At 39.4% G+C, this 21,467-nt stretch overlaps 2 protein-coding genes and 1 pseudogene across 3 annotated transcripts; 2 read left to right on the forward strand and 1 right to left on the reverse strand.

The window, feature by feature from the left end:
* Window positions 1–1,243: 1,243 nt before the first annotated feature.
* On the forward strand, window positions 1,244–6,318 carry LOC137298835 (perlucin-like protein). Its single transcript, XM_067831157.1, has 5 exons — window positions 1,244–1,361; window positions 3,238–3,329; window positions 3,761–3,854; window positions 4,387–4,621; window positions 6,235–6,318. The coding sequence occupies exons 1-5, from the start codon at window positions 1,307–1,309 to the stop codon at window positions 6,257–6,259; spliced, it is 501 nt and encodes a 166-aa protein (XP_067687258.1). The 5' UTR covers window positions 1,244–1,306; the 3' UTR covers window positions 6,260–6,318.
* A 1,377-nt stretch (window positions 6,319–7,695) lies between these two features.
* On the forward strand, window positions 7,696–10,255 carry LOC137298966 (perlucin-like protein; annotated as a pseudogene).
* Window positions 10,256–11,629: 1,374 nt separating this feature from the next.
* LOC137298987 (zinc phosphodiesterase ELAC protein 1-like) lies at window positions 11,630–21,464 on the reverse strand. Of its 2 annotated transcripts, none has more exons than XM_067831446.1 (9): window positions 21,127–21,464; window positions 18,577–18,692; window positions 17,330–17,524; window positions 17,071–17,165; window positions 16,237–16,332; window positions 15,702–15,801; window positions 14,270–14,450; window positions 13,080–13,174; window positions 11,630–12,596 (listed from the first exon to the last, which is right to left on the reverse strand). In XM_067831446.1, exons 1-9 carry the CDS (start codon window positions 21,203–21,205, stop codon window positions 12,486–12,488), a joined length of 1,068 nt encoding a protein of 355 aa, XP_067687547.1. In that variant the 5' UTR covers window positions 21,206–21,464; the 3' UTR covers window positions 11,630–12,485. The 2 variants fall into 2 exon arrangements, with proteins under 2 accessions (XP_067687547.1, XP_067687548.1); XM_067831447.1 differs by having other exon boundaries at window positions 21,340–21,457.
* Window positions 21,465–21,467: the final 3 nt, after the last annotated feature.

Raw genomic sequence — 21,467 nt, forward strand, 5'->3', positions numbered from 1 at the left:
CTAAGGAAAACAATAAATAACTGTAAACAATATAGCGTTATTTCAGACTGGCCTGTGCCCATTCACAGCCATACTCACTTCAAATACAATATAACTTCGAACTTGGGCAGGTATACCTATAGATATGTCACACTACACCTCGGACCAACATTGTAAACATGATATATTGAAGTAGGATTATGATTCATATCAGGGATATATGTAATTAACAAAGTGAGTCTGAATGTGACTAGATAAAAAGTTTTAAAACGGGATAAAAAAATAAGCCTCCCTGATCTGACTTTGAAGGTTTTTGTCAAACGGCAAGAAGGACGTCTGTATTGAATGTTAAATATTTCTTTGTGGAAATAAATAAATTAGTGCAAATGATTGTGTTCTCATAGGTGATTTTAAAAAAAATTAATTTAAAATGTAAAATTTACTAATTGAAAATATAAAGCTGAAAAATTTGAAAGTTTGAACATTCTTATGATCCATTGCCATAGTACTTACCACACGATACCTGTGAAGAAAACAAAATGAAACTTAATTAGGCGTGTATGTAAGAAAATCGAATCAAGGGTGTATATCGAAGTATTTGATGTTCACAAATTCTGTGTAAGTTAACCCAATTCTAAGACGCATATCACAACATCGTTATTCATAGCTGACAGGTAACGGTTTTAAACATCAAAATAAAAATATCGATTTCAGTAAAAAAAACGATTTACAACACCTTTGATGAAAATTGTGACAACCAAAACACCAAGAAAAAGCGTCTGTTCAGTCATCCTTGGGCGTCCATTATTTTCAGAGCAGTTTACTGGTAGAGCAGTGTGCCATTGCAGTTAGTGGTACTCCTTCGGAACCTAACCGAGCGGTTACGGAGACAGCCGAGCTTTGACAAATGATTGACGTTAGGAACCATTTCTTACATGAATAAGCCGCAGTCAACACAAGGAACGTTTCGTCGTTTCGCATCTACATTCCCACAACAGCCTAATTCTCATTCTGTGCCACACCATGATCCAAGTTATCTCTGTCGTGTCAACAATCGATTATGTACAAACCCGACTTCATATTGCTTGAAAGTTCCGAGTGCGGGGTTCACCATCCAGCCAACCAACAAACACACTTAATCTCCTTCTGTGGCATTACAACTGATTTTCATTTAGTTATTGATGATTACATAGTTATGTGCTCATGTATGTTTATAACGTTATAACGTCATTGCACATGTATGTTTATGTGTGACCTGTGTTTTAAGACACACATGTAGACAATGTAGTCCTCCTGTCGTGTTCTCAGGAGATAGTAGTACACAGCTATGGAGAAGGTGCTAGGGTGTTTGGCTTTCGTTTCCGCCTTTGTCCTCGTAACAGGTGGGTAAATCTTGTCATGAATTTACTCTCTGCTGTACCGTGTCACTGTGCTAATGCAGACTCCATATCTAAATTCGGTGCACCCCTAATTAGGCACATCGAAATAGTCAGAATCGGTTCAACAAATTTATCGTAGCGCGAAGGTTGACTGATCCAGGGAAAAACAGGCCATCGCTACTACATACTGGTCAAAAAGGCTAGAACAGTGGCAATTATTCATTCTTAGTGAACCAGTGAAGATTCGAGTTAGAATTGATCTTCAATAGCCCATGCCTGTCGCATTCGGCGACTAACGGGATCGGGTGGTCAGGCTCACATGTCATGAGTAGATCGTTGCTCGTGCTGTTGATCACTGGGTTGTCAGCATTTCTTCGTGAAGTAAACATGGATCATTGCAATGACATCTCACATCTGTAGATCGACAAACAACTGAATGTGTAGACCACTTTCTGTTTGCTGTCTTTTAGCGGCATGTGTTATGATCACCCCATGAAGGATTCTTAGAGGACTCCGAAACGTGGTGTGTCAAAGAATTTATCCATAAAAGATCTTGGGCACTTTGTGTTTATTCAACTGAGTGAAGGTTTTTATGTCACTTTCATAAAAAAATGTGATCACCCTTTTCTGCCAACACCTGGTGTCATCACTGCTTTTCTGTAATTAGTTTATTTTATTTCCATCACTGAATTCCCGTTGACATTTTTCGGCAGATATTCCAGTCTGTTCTCTTGCGTCAAGGTTTTATATTTAATGCCTCTAGTTGTGTGGTTAAACTCTAACCTGTCCCAGAGTCCATAAACAACATTACCTCACCCCCTCGCACTCCCGACTAAACTTCTGGTGAATCAAAAGTTTAGATTTCCTCTGAATATCCCAAATCACTGAGGCTCATTTTCGATTTAGATTTACTCTCAAAGTTACATATATTTATTGTCAAAGCGTTTATGGACCCTGATGTACGCCAGAATGCTGCAAACAAATAACCAGATCACACACTGTAACATCCCTCCCTGATGTCATAGGTTTGTGCAAGTTTGAGGTTATTACGTATTCAAACATAGAAATTTCCAGTGGAAAGGGTCAATTTTATTGCAGATTACCATTTGTAACACTATCTAGAGCGATAGTAGTATGGTCGATGATTTCTTAACAAGACACTTTTTAAATATCTGGGTTATCATAACCGCGTCGTTTGTCTAAACTTTATCATAGTAAATCCATGCATTCAAGACATTAAACTGTTTCGTTTTAGTTCGTCGTTCATGCATAACTTATAAAACCAGTTTGAAACTGGGAAGCCGCAACTTGAATGGATTTATTGGTACAATGAAGAAAGAAATGGCTAAATCATTTTAGACTGTCTTCTCATGGACTCTTAAAAATATATCCAAACATAACATATGCTAGACAGCAACAGTTATTAAACAGGAAACATAAGCATATATACGGAAGCGTAGTAGGACTTAATATCTCCAACGTAGATGCTGTCGCCTACTGTTAGGAGAGCGTATTTTCTGTAATTTGTATTATTATTGATTAAGTGGTAATTACTACGTAGTACTTAATAACTGCTATGTAGTACTTAGTATTTCCTGCGTAGGAGATAATAAGTCCTACGAAGGTGATAAGAAGTCCTACGTAGGAGATAGTGACACAAAAAGAAATTTCACTGTGGCCCTACTACGCTTAAGTACATAAACGCTTTCGTGAGATTTCACTTCATTGTATCGAAACTTGCGTTTCTTTCGCTGTTCAGTATATGCTCTCATTTGTTCACAGTAACATAAAATTAAGAGAGAACTGCAATGTATGATCATCCAGCATTGATGTCTACGAGTTTTGTTTCATGACGGTATTATCCATTTTATCTCCACAGGTCAGGGTGGCAGTTGTCCCGCCGGGTACGCATACTACAGCGAGTCCTGCTACAAGATGTTCCCCGTGGCGGCCACGTGGCCCGAATCTGTGGTAAGGAAATGTATCAATATCACCATATTTACAGTGGAGTTTAACCGTTTAACAGTTTAACAGTGTAGCCAATTTCACTGCATCATAACACTCGAATCCATTACATGTATTGTAATGTATTTACATTGTAAACCAGTTAATCTGGATGGGATTAATATATATCCGGGGTAGAGAATCCTTGGATTAAGAGAGTCTCTTTTTCCGTGGGATTGGTTTATTGGCCCCTCGTAGAATCTGATGGATCACAAAGAAGACACAATGTGTGCACATAGCGAAATATCAAAAATGTCGTCATCAGTAAATTGTGTCAGCCGTGTTCCCTTCAGTTAGACGTAAGCATGTCAGTCTGGGATAGTCTGGGTTTGACCGTTCTAACAGGGTCCTGTCTATCAAAGTTTTACTGAATAGTGTAGACATAATTTTTTATACAGGTCTTCTGCAAAACCTTCGGAGGAAGACTGGCCATGATAACAGACCAACAGGAGCAGAACTTTGTCGAGAGCTACATCACTGGGCTGCACAACAGTAATGAGACAAATCTGTGTGAACTTTGATAAAGGCTAAACGAAGGATGTTCTGTCGAACATCAGAACATCGAAGATATTACATAACCATATAAACATTTTGTTCTTGTAACCGAGACTATTTAGTTTCCTACAGAACCAAGAAGTAGTGTTTACCAGAGGTTTAGTAATACAAGGTTGTTGTTCGTATCGATTTATTAATTTAAATATCAGGTTAACTTTACATTTTCAACAATTTCAAACCGATTTTAAAGCGAAACAAATAATTTCATCAAAATAAACTAAAAAATTAACAGTTACTTAAAAATCATCTGTAACCCAAGTGTCTCCAAGTGTCCATAAACACTAAAATTCAAACCAATTTTAAAGCCAAAGAAATCCTACCATCAAAATAGAATATAAAATCAACAGTTACTTAAAAATCATCTGTAACCAAAGTGTCTATAAACAGCCGTACACCCTGTAACGTTGAATAATTACAAATACACTGTTCCAAGAGGCTTTTTTGTCCCGTCTTTGTCTGGTTGCTGTAGGTCATCTGACGATGGACATTTGGCTTGGTGGGTCCGACCTCTTGGTGAACCAGGAGTGGATGTGGATCAACACCATGGACACTATACAGTACAGCAACTGGAAACCCGGGGAGCCCAACAACGTCGGCAGTGGCAGCTCCGTCACGGAGGATTGCTTAGCGCTCATGACTTCAGCTAACTATGAGTGGAACGACGCTCCCTGTACAGACCGAATGTACTTCCTTTGTGAGATAGAGTAAGTGATGCCAGAAGCTAATACCCTTTACTCCATGTTTCCTCGCTGAGACAATAAAGTCGGTAGCCAAATACCACCTTCATTCCAGGCATACAACTGCCACATCGCACCTACTATTGTGACACACTGTAATGTCCCTAATGTGGTACACAACTGCCACATCGTACCTACTATTGTGACACACTGTAATGTCCCTAATGTGGTACACAACTGCCACATCGCACCTACTATTGTGACACACTGTAATGTCCCTAATGTGGTACACAACTGCCACATCGCACCTACTATTGTGACACACTGTAATGTCCCTAATGTGGTACACAACTGCCACATCGCACCTACTATTGTGACACACTGTAATGTCCCTAATGTGGTACACAACTGCCACATCGCACCTACTATTGTGACACACTGTAATGTCCCTAATGTGGTACACAACTGCCACATCGTACCTACTATTGTGACACACTGTAATGTCCCTAATGTGGTACACAACTGCCACATCGCACCTACTATTGTGACACACTGTAATGTCCCTAATGTGGTACACAACTGCCACATCGTACCTACTATTGTGACACACTGTAATGTCCCTAATGTGGTACACAACTGCCACATCGTACCTACTATTGTGACACACTGTAATGTCCCTAATGTGGTACACAACTGCAACATCGCACCTACTATTGTGACACACTGTAATGTCCCTAATGTGGTACACAACTGCCACATCGCACCTACTATTGTGACACACTGTAATGTCCCTAATGTGGTACACAACTGCCACATCGCACCTACTATTGTGACACACTGTAATGTCCCTAATGTGGTACACAACTGCCACATCGTACCTACTATTGTGACACACTGTAATGTCCCTAATGTGGTACACAACTGCCACATTGCAGCTCAACCACACAACCTCATGTCTGTTGTTAACATTTTTAAAGATCCCAACACAAATACTCTCCATAATGTTGGACATTTCCTCTTTCATGCTGAAAAGAGGATCCATTTAAAATATGCTCAGCGACTGTAATTGAATTATGTTTGTATTTTGGGCCTGTGGCCTTTATACAGAATAAAATATGTCTATGTCTATGTCTATGTCTACATTGCAGCTGTTGTGATGACACGCACGCCATGCCCGTAAGACGATGTACATTTTTCTCACAATGCACGTGCTGTGACCACATACTGTAATGTCTGTAACATAGTACACAGTGGCATATTGCACCTACTGTAGCGACACCTTGCAGTGTATAACATGGTATATACCTGCCATATTGCACCTACTGTAAGGACACCTTCCAGTGAACAACATGGTACACAGCTGCCATATTGCACCTACTGTAAGGACACCTTGCAGTGAATAACATAATACACAGCTGCCATATTGCACCTACTGTAAGGACACCTTGCAGTGAATAACATAATACACAGCTGCCATATTGCACCTACTGTAAGGACACCTTGCAGTGAATAACATGTGTACCATGTTATACACCACAGGGTGTCAATAGACATTAATTCAGCATTGTGTACATTTGGATATCCCATCACGAAGTCCACGAAGAAAATTTTCTTGTTTCATTTTTGTTTTGTTTTCACAGGTTGGATTCAAATCCTATTGGGTGAGAACATGCACACGCTATTCACAAGACTTTGTTCAAGTTAATAAATCAGGTTTGAAGTTGGTTGTCTATTCTTTCCTCAACAAAACATCCTTTATTTTAACACATTTGAAAATATAGTGAGTGAGTTTAGTTTTACACCGCACTCAGCAATATTCCCATTATATGGCGGCGGTCTGTAATGAAAATACAGCTACAACACAACAACACACCTGGTAGTATGGTATAGTTTGATTTTATATAACGTGGCTTTCACCAGGGAGCCTATATAGAGAGTTATAGAGTATCCCTGCTTTCACACAGCAAACTTAAGTTTGACGACATACGTTGTTGAAATTTTTAAAGTTGTCAAACTCGCGCATTCACACGTAAAACACGTTGTAAGTTTCGTGTCATCTGAGCGCCATGTCTCTATCGGAGTGGCCACGTGACAATTTCGTTGACTGCAATTGATCGTTTCTGAACAACACGAGTTTGACAACACTATACACGTCAAACTCGAATTTAGCCACACCGAAAGTGTGATGAAAATTTGGTGAGAATAGAGACTGATTCCATTTCTCGACAACAGTACTAGTTTGACTCTGAAATTGGTGTTGATGGAGAGTTGTTGGAATCTTCACACTCTCAAACTCGCGTTTGACAACATGTTTGACAACATCCAACTACATTCCAGTCACATAAAGGACTAATTTAATGGAGTCTGGATCTGACAATGTAGTGGTGGATGTTGTGAGCAACGACCACGTTGTGAGGGTGAGGAAGTGAGGGGATAATATTTTTATACATTTTACTGTACGATGCCTTCAGCGACATTCCATCCACATTCAACCGAGAGAAACCAGTAACTGGCTTTAAACACCGGGCCTAGATTTAGGTAAGGTAGTCGTTAGTTGATGTTAATGAATGGCCCTTACGACAATCCCAGCTCTAAGAGAACTTCGAAAATATATGCCCTGTTCTCTATCATTACTTGACTACTGCATTCACACGTCAATCTAACATTTTCTGGAAAGTTGAGAGTGCCGTGTTCGCGATCCAACCAACAAACAAATGGAATCTCCACCACGAAGACGCGATCATTCGTGGCATGAAAATAAGCTGATTTTCGCTTAATTATTAAAGACTGTATGTGTATATGTATTGAACGTTATTACATTTATGTATGTGTGATCTGTGTTCATATACACGTGTGAAGCGGTGGAACAGTCAAGTGGATACAGCGTTTGCTCGTCAAGCCGAAGGTCTGCGTTCGATTGCCCACATGGGTATAAAGTGTGAAGCCTATTTCTGGTGTCCCGTGATATTGATGCGATATTGCTAAAGAGGCGTATACCTATATTCACTCAAATACACGAGTGAAATAATGTACGACAAATTAAGGTCGAGGAAGATTGCTCACATGTCATGTTCCCAGGAGCAGGTTGATAGTACACAGCTATGGAGAAGGTACTAGGGTATTTGGCTTTCGTTTCCGCCTTTGTCTTCGTAACAGGTAAATGTTGTCATAAAATAACTCCCTGAAGTAAACTTTTAATGTACCATATCGACTGAGACCTCAGTTCAGTCTAGGCCTAATTAGGAAAGCATTAGAACCGGCTCCACAAAGCGATCGTCGCGTGAAGATGGACTGATCCATGGAAGAATAGGTCCTAGGTATTTTCAAAAGGACAAAGCAGAAGCAGACTACTATCCTGAATGTTGGGGTCTCTCGGTATATAAAACAGTGAAACTAAAAATAATTTCAGTGTTAAGATGCATTAGTCTTTAGCACAGTGTTCACAAAGCGGTCTCAGTGCCTCAGTCTCTCTGTATATTGTACAGTGTAGCTCAAAGTAATCCTACTCTTCGTGTCTGAAAATTTGCAGTATTTACAGAATTTCCTTCAGGGCGATCTCGGTGGTACAGTGTCTCAGACTGAAGGATAATGTCCACTGAGCGATCTTACTGTTACGTAGTCTCAGTTCTGTAGTTTCTGCTACTTAGAGGTATTACCCATTGTATCCCCAAAGGTCAGGGTGGCAATTGTCCCGCCGGGTACGCCTACTACAGCGAGTCCTGCTACAGGATGTTCTCGCTGGCGGCCACTTGGCCCGAGGCTGTGGTAAGGAAAGGTCTTGACTTATCATCATCGTTATAGTGGAGTTCCGTATAACAGGGTAGCCAGTTTCACTGACACATCGGGACACTGGGAAAAACAAAAACTGAATAACTGAATGTAACTCCGTTAATCTGGGCGCCGATGTACAACGCGATCTTAGCGCATACCTTAACATAGACTTACGACTGGCGTAGCGTTGCTTTGTTCAATGGGACCCCGGGTGGTACTGATAAAGTGAATTGTCTGCAATAATATGTCATTGGAGCATTGGAATCTTGTGTCATTGTGAAGGAAGAAGCTGCCATCAATAAATGGTATCAACACTTTTCTTGTGGGTATATTTAATCTGTCCGGAGAGCCAATTGTTTCATATTACTATTAATCATTCAAGCCAAGTTCATATCTTTCCTATGTAATGCAATGTAATTATACTTAATCTACCATACAATGCAATTTTAATTAATCTGCCATGATTATATTCTAGTTGATCTGCCGTGCAATAAAATTTACTATTTCATTTTTCGGAACGTCAATGGAAGAGTGACGTTTCTATCAAACAACTGCATACCTTGATCCTTGGACAGTTGGAGTGAACACTTTGTGCGTAATTGTTATTACTTTGTTTGAAAGTTCGCTCGGATTTTTATGCCAGATAATCAACATGGCTGTCATTAATTTTACAGGTGTTCTGCAAAACCTTCGGAGGGAAACTGGCCATGATAACGGACCAACAGGAGTAGGACTTTATCGAGGGCTACATCAGTGGCCTGCACAACAGTAATAAGTTGCCATATGATTTAACCTTAAATGGCTGGACGTATAGGTCCCGGTCCACAAATCGCAAGCTTATTATAAACCATAAAGTTACGACAGGTAACGCTTTGTGGATCGGGACATAGACAACATATATTTTATGGTCTTTCGTCAAACACAGAAATCACATCATAACATTTACCTCTCATTTTCACCTTGCATCTGAAACCAAACCAAATGCTATGCTATATTTCCTTACACAATCAAACCAACAAGTGGTGTTTACAAGAGTGTAATGTTCTGTGAGTGGATCGTTAAGATTACACATATTCAAATTATCATTTGATACTTTGCATTATCATTTGATACTTTGAATTATCATTTGATACTTTGTATTTATTTGACTAACCAGTGTTGAATATTTGTACGGAGTTCAATGACACCATCTCAGAACCACAGTAACTCACGATGAAGCACGGTCTACAAACAAAACCATCTTAGTACTATAGAATCATTATTTATTGTTCCACAATCATCTTCTCAGTTTGAGGCAACGGGCTTACACCGAACCATTTTCCACCTTCAGTTATAACCCTAACATCTAAAACGTGTTAAACGAAAGTAGATGTATAGTGTCAAGGCCGTCCAGTTTCCAAAATAATGTTGCAATACCTGTAGGCCACCTAACGCAGGACATTTGGCTTGGTGGGTCCGACCTCTTGGTGAACCAGGAGTGGAAGTGGATCAACACCATGGCCAGTATACAGTACAGCAACTGGAATCCTGGGGAACCTAACAATGTTGGCAGTGGCAGCTCCGTCACGGAGGACTGCTTAGCGCTTCTTTCAGCTAACTACAAGTGGAACGACGCTCCCTGCACAGACCGAATGAGCTTCCTTTGTGAGAGACAGTACGTAGCTGAAAATAAGTACCCTCTACATTTCATGTTAATTATTCTGAACACATTAAACATTATGTCTTTTTCTATCCGTCTTTGCAACCTAACAGTTAAGGTTAATAGACCTTGAAATGTCCGTAGCATAACAAGCAAAACTCCCTGTATCGTTTTTTCGAGATTTACCTCATGTTTCAAGACATTGTGACCTTCCCTCTTTCCACAGACTGGATGCCAACCCTATTGGGTAGGAAATACTTGTCCAGCAAGATTACGCACGGATATGTACAAGCTGAATGATTCAATAAAATTTGTTTGACCTTTGCTGTCTTTTTCCTTCAAATTATTAAATGAAATACTTTGAGTTACTTTTTTGTTTTGAAATATTTAGAAATCGAGTGACAAAAATGCAGCACACCTGACTAATAACTAAGGTCCTAATTACATATACAGATTATGATACCACTGTGGAGGCATATTTTGTCAACTTAACTTTAAACAATTTCACAAAACTCTTTCATAAACTAATCGAAATGCCAATGTCTTCACAGTTCACTATTTGTCTAAATATGTACTATATTTACCACACACATCAATAATCCACCCATGACGGGGTGGCATCCAGTGATCAATATTATGAACAATGGTCCAAGCTGTCAGGGCTTCAACACGTAATAAATCAAGAAACCAAGAACATCCTCAAAACCATTTGATCATCTCTTACCACCAACATCTTATGGATGCTATAGAAGTTAAGCATCTAAGGTTCAGGCTTGGCATTCAAAAAAGAACTGAAGTCTGAAACAAAATCAAGATTTTCACATTTTCATATCTAAGTCGTATTCGTTATGCTGCTTGCGCTATTGTTCTGGCAATTTCTGACTTAAAACTTAAGAATGGGAACTTCAAACCACATAACTTACTCTGTGCGGTCATACCAGCAAACACATAGATATAATAATTGTAAGTTTTGGCACCGTTGATCTTGTCGCAATGAGTAGGCCACTTGTTAATACATCTGAGTAAGGTTTTATGCAGATTTAGCTTTATTCCAGTAGCATTACAGCTGGTTAACAGGTCAAAGTCAGTCGCTCATTATTTCTGGAATTTCTGGGTCCACCGGTGAAAGTCTGGGGTAGAATAGGCCGTCAGGAACCCACGACAACCCTAAAAGATGACTATGTTTGTCATGAGAGGCGACAAATAGGGTCGAGTGGTCAGACTTGCTGACTTGGTTGACACGTCATCAGTTCCCAATTGTCTAGATCAATGCTCATGCTGTTGATCACTGGATTGTCTGGTCCAGACTCGATAATTTACAGACCGCCGCCATATAGCTGGGATATTGCTGAGTGCGGTGTTAAACTAAACTGACTCACTCACTCACTCATTTCTGGGTCAGTAAAGCCCATGTCAGTTCAACACAATGTACATGCAGATGCATATTGCTGATGTGAATCATAGAAATTCAAGAAGTAAAACCCATGATGGGGAAAGTAAGCTCACACAGATGAGAAGCATTACGTGCCACAAACTATGAAGACAACAAGCTCCATCATCTGTTGTCTTTGGCCATCACTCTATGGCTTTCCTTACAATACAAAAATGACACTTAAAATGTTGAATAAGGATTGTTTTGTATTAAAAAAACTGATATGATTCATGATAAAGAGTGACAGGTGATGACATATATTAATTTGACTTGTAAGACAACCTGACAGATCTCTGTCAGAAGATGACACCTTTGTACACTCGTTTGTACTTTCAGAGCAAGTATGAATGGCACCATCAAAGACACTATCTCAAACATCCCCAACAGACGCCTTCAGGCACACATACCTGTGTCATCAATGACACAATGACACCATCTCAACAACCAATAGACCTTCAGTAATACATGCCTGTATCATCAATGACACCATCTCAAACATCACCAATAACCATCCTCAGTCATACATGCCTGTATCATCAATGACACTATCTCAAACATCACCAATAAACATCCTCAGTCATACATGCATGTATCATCAATGACACCATCTCAAACATCACCAATAAACATCCTCAGTCATACATGCCTGTATCATCAATGACACTATCTCAAACATCACCAATAAACATCCTCAGTCATACATGCCTGTATCATCAATGACACTATCTCAAACATCACCAATAAACATCCTCAGTCATACATGCATGTATCATCAATGATACCATTTCAAACAACACCAACAGAGGCCTTCAGTCATACATGCCTGTATCATCAATGACACCATCTCAAACATCACCAATAAAGATCTACAGTCATACATGCAACGTGTCATCAATGACACCATTTCAAACCTTACCAATAAAGGACTTATAACAACATGTCTGTGTCACTGTCACTGACCCCAACTCCAGACAGAACAGCTCAGATCATCACGTATAGATTACTGGTTATGAATGTCTTAGAGGTATGACATAAGTGATGTATCAAGTCTATTTCATCGGTACTGTGTAGGTGTACATGTCTTCAGCACAGATGACCTTTCCCTTTCCCAGGACATTCTCAGCCTCCTCCATCAGCTTCCCCACAGAGTCCTCACCTTCCTAGAATAATGGAGAAATATAACAAACTGAAACTTGTTTACTCCATAACAGAAATATTTGTGTTTGTTGTTTAATGCTTCACTCAGGAACATTCCAGCTATATGGAATTGGTCTGTAAATAATTGAGTTTGGACCAGATAATCCATTGATTAACGGCATCAGTCTATATAACTGGGATATGATGATATTCCATTAGTTGCACCTTACGATCACTGAACAGGTAGATGATTGAGAAAATGATTAGGAAAAAGAGTCTGGACCAGACAAAGACTGAAAACATGACCAATAATTCATTCAATTCGGGCACATTTGGACACAAATTAAAGACCTCTTTTGACTGAAGTTCTATTTTGAGATAACTAAAAATTCAAGTGTAAATATTGGTAAATACACGAGGAGTTTGCTGGACAGAATTGCGAGTTCAATACAAATGATTTAATAAATCTGAGTTAAAGATAAGGCGGTTGGAATGCATACACCAACCTTGGCATCATAAGATAATGGCCTGTATCTCTGGCTGAAGTGGGTGAGTATGAGTTGTCCTACCTCCAGTTGCTGTGCCACCTCGGCCGCCATAGCTAGGACACACAGAAAACATTAAAACAAACTAATGACAAGACTGCAATACAACACAAATATGAACACTTGTTCATCAGAGTAGTGAGTTAGTTGTACACCTTGTTTAGCAACACTGCAGCAATACCATGGCCAAGGCTATTACAAATGGGCTTCACATGTTGTACCCATGGCAAATTGAGTCTCCAGCATGATGAGTGAAGGCTTTAAAGGTCACATGCTAAGATTTAATTTTGATACCTTTCGGTATGGACTTGCAGAAACAAATTATCAAAAATGCAAATTCAACTGATAAACAAATTATCAAAAATGCAAATTACACTCATAAAAAAAATGTGATGAAAAAAGCCCTTGAAATGGCAGTTCAAACAAATCACTAATTTTCCATCAGCGCTGAGTGGTAAAGTGGTTTCAAAAGCTGTGTGGCTTGAACCGGGAAGGTGACATGTACAAACACAGCAAGTGATGCATGCAAGGATTATCTCTTTGGTCAAAGTTGGCGAACAAGAGATGTTTCTTGTGATTACAAACATCTTGAGTCTGCAGTAATAAATGTACACTGGCCCCATGCAGATTTTACAAAAAGTGTAGCATTAGAAATAATAATTTCATTGCTAAAATTGCTCTGCTTGAAATCTGTGAAATGTTTAATACATGTCTGTGGTAACATAGAAAAATATATTGATTATGACAAGCTGTTTCTGTCACTGATGGAACTCAGTATCTGTTTTATTGACACCTATGTGTCTGCCTGCCTGTCTGCTAATGACAATATACAATACACAACTTCAATCACTGACCATATGCAATTTGAACTTAACACCTATTAGGCTACACACCATAAATAGAAACGCACTGTCTGCATATTAGCAAATGAACCAGCCAGTGAAGGTCTTTGTTACACTTGAGTGCACATCCACCCTGCTCTGACCTGATTTGGTGACCCAGGTGCTTTGTTTCAAGGGAAGGAAACCCAAGTACAAAATATTGCACTTTTGATTTTCACATCAGGAGATGTATCATATTGTAGCCTCATATCATTGCAGTCTACATATGATGATGGATTGCAGCTGGTGCAATGATATCAGAGGGCACACCTGGAGTGGAATGACCATTCTCCATGCACTTCTCCCACAGAGCATTCTCCAGTGTTGCTTCATGTATGAGGACGTCTGCTCCACATCCCACCTTGACCAGCTCGGACGTGTCACTGGTGTCCCCCATCACCAGGATGTGACGTCCAGGTCGTGATGGTCCGACCACCTCACTAGCTTCTACCTGCATACAAAGTAATATATGTGAACAAAAAGTGATATTAATGCATCTCAAAATTAATGGGAGTGTTCAACCTTGAACTATGACTGGATTGATGAGCTTCAACATAAGACATACTTGTTGCTTATATGTTGTTTTTTGTTGAACAATATCATTCAACAACTTTCCCACAAAAGGATGGCAGTCTGTAGGTAACTGTCGCAAACAGACATTCTTCCAAGACTATTGAAAGCATTTGAAATACCTGGCAAGCAAAACACCACGCTGATCCATACAGCTGCTTCTGATGACAAACATTGACTGCTGTTGTTTATATTCTTACCCTCAAGCATAGAGCTGCTAGACTGATACATAACAGTTGCCATGGAAACTGGGCATTGTTATATGACTGGTATTATGTTATAAGCCATGTCAACCTCCTTCAATAGTCATGCCCATTTATCCGAACCTCAGATATCCAGAAAACTCGCCTTCTGAATGAAGATTCCTTAAAATGAATTCACAACATTGTAAAATTACTCACCCATCCTGAAATCAGGTTTCCGTAACCGTACGGTCATTTTCACATACAAAACACCAAATTATGTGCATTGTTTGCCTTGTATATCCGGATGACTGAGCACCTGTATGTTTACACATGCGATTACCGAGGGCCTTAAAAAAGTCGGCAGTCTTTGAAGCGTGAGAAGATTAACTACCTCTGAGTAGCAAGGTGACACTGAGTTAATTTTGAGGCGTGTCAATTTGTGGGTCTCTATAATTAATTAATCCGGATGATCAAGCAAGCCTGGACAGCTGTGAGTGAAAAGACAATTGCTAACTGCTTTCATCATGTGGATATTATCCAATCAAATGAGGACCCACAAGAAGACATGGCCTTGTTGGAACTTCGCGATGCACTATGATCCTATACACAAGTTGCAACTGTGACTGTTACAGCCAATGATCTTGTGAATATCGACAGTGACGAACTGACCGGCGAAAGTCCCCTCGCTTTTCTACACAGCCAGTGCAAAAAGTTATGACTGATTTCTTCAAGCAAGCATAACTGCATGAACAGGTATGAGACATTTTATGTATGCACTGATATTTGTTTATGTGTAATCAATAAAGATTATGTCTGATGCCTACTACGTTCATTTCTTTGTACGTTTCTTTGTACACATGGCCTGTGGTTCAGATATCCGAAAATTTGCTTATCCGGACAATTTCAATAATAACACAAGAGTTCGGATAAACGGGGCACGACTGTACCTTAGTTCCATCCTCGAGGACAACTGGTTCTCCAGACTTGAGCTTAGAGTACAGGGGACCTGGTGGAATCCCTCTAGACTTGGCTGCCTCCACATCGAACCTGGAACAAACATTTTTAAGAGACAGTTGTCTGAAAAGAAGATGACTCTTCAGAAAGAGGTACAGATAATCAAAAACATGTGTTGCAGCATTTCTTTTGTCCATCTTAAACATATCTGAATTATTTCCCATATCTGCATTGTTAGTTATACTTATCTAATACACAGGATTTGTTTATTTGTTAATCCCACATTAGGTAATATTTGAGCTAAAAGGCAGTGGTCTGTTAATGATTGAGCCTGGACCAGACAATCGAATCAACATAGTGAGCACCAATGATGAAAATAGGTTACGATGACATGTCAACCACGTCAGCGAGTCTGACCACAGGATACTGTTTGTTGCCTATTACTACAAGCAGAGAAGTCTAATCCTAGCTGACATCTCCATGGGTATCACACATGAGAACTTGACAGCCTAACAATGGCTCTCATACCTGCCTGGTTGTGGTGCCTCCTGTACAGAGAACCCAAATGATGGCACCCGATGTTTGAGTTGAACAGCCTGCACGTTGAACTTCCCATCATTGAACCTACCGGGCATAAGTCACACAGTTGCCCCAATAGGTGGTGATTGAAACAAAAAATACAATATTTGATTTGCTTAGACATTGCAAACCTCCAGGCACTGGCCTGACTGGCTTGCTACTTCTCATGTGACTACAACCATATGACTACCATGTGTCTACCATTACAACCATATGATTACCATGTGTCTACTACATGTGTCTACCATTATAACCATATGACTACCATGTGTCTACCACATGTGTCTACCACTACAACCATGACTACCATGTGTCTACCACTAGAACCATGACTACCATGTGTCTACCACTACAACCATGACTACCATGTGTCTACCACTAGAACCATATGACTAGAATGTGTCCACTACATGTGTCTACCACTACAACAATATGATTACCATGTGTCTACCACTACAACCACATGTCTACCATGTGTCCACTACATGTGTCTACCACTACAATCACATGACTACCATGTGTCTACCACTACAACCATATGACTACCATGTGTCCACCATATGTGTCTACCACTACAACCATGTCTATCATGTGTCTACCACTACAACCATATGTCTACTATGTGTCTACCACCACATCCATATCACTACCATGTGTCCAGTACATGTCTTCCACTACATCCATATGACTACCATGTGTCTAGCACTACAACCATATGACTACCATATGTCTACCACATCTTGTGTGCCTATCAAAATGAAACCAATAAATTCACGAACTCACAGTTGCCACACACCATTTTCATCAGGGGAGATAAGTCTACCTGCTTTCTCATTTGGATGGAGTTTTTCATCCGCAGTGTGGTCCACAGTCCATTCCTGTCATAGAGGAAAAAGATATCTCAACATGCATTCTCAGCATCTATCTGGTTGTGAATGAACCAGTACTGCTAAAAGCGGCTTAAAACTACACTCAATCACTCACCCACAACTAACATGATTCAATCAATAACACCAATCAACATCACATGACCTGGACATACCATCCAATCAGTTGGCAGTTGTCTGTCAAGAACCTGCAGCTCATGAACGATATAGTCAAATCCCAGTTGTGAGCGAGACAGGTCCAGAGACACGCGAAGGAACTTTCTGAGTCCCAATGGTCCATACAACTCCACAGGCTCGGTCCTAGCGTTGTTCTGGCTGATGGTACACATGAGGCCGGGGAGCCCAAAACACTGTGAAAAAAATCAGTGATGAACATGTCAGATCTGAATATGAGCAGGTTAGAATTGAGCACATACTAGTTGCATGAATAATACGGGTCATTGTGTCCCAGTTGTCTTAATTGATGTTCATGCTCTTGATCAGTGGATTGCCTGGTCCAAACCCGATTGTTTACAGACTGCTGCCATATCAATGGTCATTACATTCAGGAAAACTTGAAACATCAACTACAAACATCAAAATTCAAAACACACTCTCATGGTTGAACTTCCCCACTTGTCTCTATTTGTATCCTATTTCAACAAGTGTCTAGGATCCATTAGAATATTTTCATAAATTGTTCATAAGCAAATATTGTGCATCTAGAAAATTTTGGGCCATGACGTTATTGGAGTGGCTAACAGCAGACTTAACTGAAAAGTTTTATAATTCAAAAGATCAAAACTCTTTTTGCATTTGTTACAGCCTAGGGATGAAAAATTAATCCAATGTTATCATTTTTTCAAAAATTAGGGATGGCAGCAAAAATGGTCCATTGTACAGAAGTATAACATAGTACAGAAGTATAATCCAATACAGGGGTTGAGATTATCAAATGACCAAAGCAGGAAATCTCCGGGACATAAGGATACCTTTTAAATCATACAGTTGTCATTATCATATTATTGTTTGTTGTATGGTACCTAATTTTAGCCTCCCTTGCTTGACATTATAGGTAATGAAACAACCACTAACTTTCATGATCAGCGACCCGTAAAGATGAGGGTAGAATAGGTTTTCAGCAATCCATGCTTGCCATAAAAGGCATGGTCAGGCTTGCTGACTTGGTTGACACATGTCATCGGTTCCCAGTAGCAGATTGATGCTCATGCTACTGATCACTGGATTGTCTGGTCCAGACTCGATTATTTTCAGACTGCCACCATATAGCTGGTATACTGCTGAGTGTGGCGTAAAACTAAACTCCTTCACTCATGATTAGCATAGACATAATTATTACTGAACACAGTACGTCATCAGTTCATCACTGAGACATTCAGATGTTCTGGATATACAGACTTACATGATCTCCATGGAGATGAGATATGAATATTTTGCTAATTTTCCCTGGTTTAAGGGGACTCTTCATCAGCTGAATCTGTGATCCTTCTCCACAATCAAACATCCAGCACCAGCTATCTGCAGAAAACAGTCAAACAATTGGGATACATATTTGTCTACACTGAAAAGCTGTCAGTAGTCCAGCATTTAATTAAACAACTTTGCATTATACCAGGGTGTGCTTGCCTATAGCGTCAGTTGTAATCATAACCATTTTGTAAACAATATGAAAATATTAGTCATAACAGTGATACATTGCCACAAATTCTAGGACATTTTACCAGTTAACTCATTAAGGCCGAGAGATGCATATGTAGGGCAAATTAATTAGCTTCTCACAGCGAGAGCCGCATATTGGGGGTTATGAAAAGCAACGCCCATTCAGTGAGAGCCGCATATTGGGGGTTCTAAATTTTGAATTTGTATTGTACCTATTATTTCATTCAATTTAGCAGTAATGATCAAAGATTAGCTTTTCGTACGAGAGAGGTTACTTTCTGTGTTAATCAGAAGAACTATTAATGTGTTTTGATAACAATTGCTTGCAATGTCGGGGGCTTATACAGGCAAATGAACACATCTCTGCAAGAAAGGGGATTATGAGATGTTGTTACAGCAGGTAAGTGTTTGTTACTTGTAATTGGGAGTGAATACTAAGATACTATGTTTGCGCATTGATTGAATTAACGGTGACAAGGTTACAAAACCTTCTTCTAAATTAAATCATTCATTCATTCATTCATTTTGAGGAGTCCATTGTCAATCTTCTGAAATTTGTTTGCTTTCAAAACAAATATAAGTGTGCCCATCTTCATAAATATTTGGGGAGATTCAACTTCAAGTGTATACATCACAATATATCAGTATCGTGTAACTTATTTTAATTCTATAATACATGTACTTGAATCGTAATATTTATTCGTAACAATGTGTAGATTATATTGAAATGTTCAGCAAGCCATTAAGTTTGATGAACAAGTAGTGTGTGCAAAATGCATATGCCAATAAATACTATCCCCACTCAATAGTTGGATTGGGTTATCCGGGGTAAAAATAATTGGATTGTAGCGATTTGAGCACTTCAAAGAAAAATAAACTCGTCAAAGTGCTTGTTAGTCCTACATGTACATTTCAGGCATCCTTACGATTGTGTATGTTCACGATAGCTAGAGTTGATAAAACCGAAATCCAGCATATCGATTGGTCAACAATCAAACCAATAGTCAATCTGTATCCAAGCTGTCTAGTGACCGAACGTGCTCTTCAGAAATTTAGCCCACACCCCATCACCTGTCATTTCCTCTGTGACAGGTATCTCATGATACGATTGGTCATAGAAAAGAAATCAGCCACTATATTGAACAGTTGAGATACAAAACATCCTATTCAGGAACTCTGATGACGCCCAACCCGTGACCCTTTGTCTTATGTATGTGCAAGGAATAGCATTATACAATATGCATACATGTATGTTCGTGTGATAACGTATATTTTCTGCATTAAATCTAGATGAACCAAAGTGACAAACTGTGAATCTGTTCCATGTAAGTCACACATTAGCTTATTAGTACTTACCTTAAAATATTCAGTATATACTAGCAATGCATCAGCGAAAACGCTTCTTTCATAGAAGATTATTAGGCATGTGCGTAAATTCTTCTTTACTGCCATTGACATAGATGTTTTGAACAATTTAACCTCACACAATGATATGAGAGGGACAATTTGTTTAAGTGTGTCTTCCATACAAAGAATACAAACATGTGTTAAGAAAATACACACGCCACCAAAAGTCTACAAGAGAAAGTGTAATAAAATTACATAAAACGTTACATATATGACATGTATTCACTCCTGCTTTTTTTCAACAAATACCTTTAGAACGCAATTAAACAATTAAACAAACAGGACTTGCTCGTATGACGAGACAGTTTCCTGTAATCTACGAAACCAGCCCTAATTAGTCTCGGCACAGCTGGCCAGGCAATCAGCACAGGGTTCCAGGTGTTGAGCAGTGAAGTGGCTCTCGGGCTTAGTGAGTTAAACAAGCAATATTGTGGGTCTGTGATTGGTAAGCTGATATAATTGAATGGTGATGATTTTTTACAATTTATGATTACAAACATTATTATACTGTTGTCCACAGTTACTTGTAAACAATAATAATGTAAATGTGCAAATAAATAGGCTTCAAAATCATGTGGTGAGAGTTCCTTCTGTTTCCCCATCCTAGATAACATTTATAAATCAACATATGCTAAAATAATTAACAAAACCTGACACAACCATTACTTTAGAACTCCCAAAAATAACTAAAGGTCCAAAAATCAATTTTCAATGTATGCGGTCCACCTACAAGGCGTTACTCCGGCTCTGGTAATCTGCAGGATTGGTGGAACGGAAGTTACTGTTCCCTTTCATTTTAAATAGCCCAGCAGTCTAAACCTTTACAGGAGGGGGAATCAAATGAATTGGAAGTCATGTGAGAGTCATCGTAACATCAGTATAGTACCATGTTTCAGAACAATGCAGGACACTCCTCTCGTAGGTGTCGGGTAGGCTGATGCAGTCCCTAGAAATGTTATTTCCATCTTGACATCAGATCTTACAATTCTGAATTCATATGAAACTTGAGTTTTTCACCCTAAACTCAATTTTCAAGTATCTAAGAAAATCCACTTTCCAGCTTCCCTATTTCAGAACCTAGCAGCATAAGTTCATATACCTAGACCCATATGTTCAGGTCGTCGCTATTTTACACCCTCTGTTCACATGTAAACAATTATCATCCGAATAGAGTTATCGTCCTTCAAACACCTGTTTGAAACTCCGGATCTCAAAGCCCTGTTTGGA

The sequence above is a fragment of the Haliotis asinina genome, chromosome 10 (genome assembly GCF_037392515.1).
Source record: "Haliotis asinina isolate JCU_RB_2024 chromosome 10, JCU_Hal_asi_v2, whole genome shotgun sequence".
Taxonomy (NCBI): domain Eukaryota; kingdom Metazoa; phylum Mollusca; class Gastropoda; order Lepetellida; family Haliotidae; genus Haliotis; species Haliotis asinina.

Excerpts from the sequence above, each read along its gene's own strand:
- LOC137298835 (XM_067831157.1), top strand. The coding sequence starts at position 1,307 with ATGGAGAAGGTGCTAGGGTGTTTGGCTTTCGTTTCCGCCTTTGTCCTC. Across the intron at positions 3,855-4,386 it reads CATCACTGGGCTGCACAACA|GTCATCTGACGATGGACATT; the intron begins GTAATGAGACAA and ends TGGTTGCTGTAG. Across the intron at positions 4,622-6,234 it reads TACTTCCTTTGTGAGATAGA|GTTGGATTCAAATCCTATTG; the intron begins GTAAGTGATGCC and ends TTGTTTTCACAG.
- LOC137298987 (XM_067831446.1), bottom strand. The coding sequence starts at position 21,205 with ATGGAAATAACATTTCTAGGGACTGCATCAGCCTACCCGACACCTACG. Across the intron at positions 18,693-21,126 it reads CTGCATTGTTCTGAAACATG|ATAGCTGGTGCTGGATGTTT; the intron begins GTACTATACTGA and ends TGTTTTCTGCAG. Across the intron at positions 12,597-13,079 it reads CATTATCTTATGATGCCAAG|GAAGGTGAGGACTCTGTGGG; the intron begins GTTGGTGTATGC and ends CCATTATTCTAG.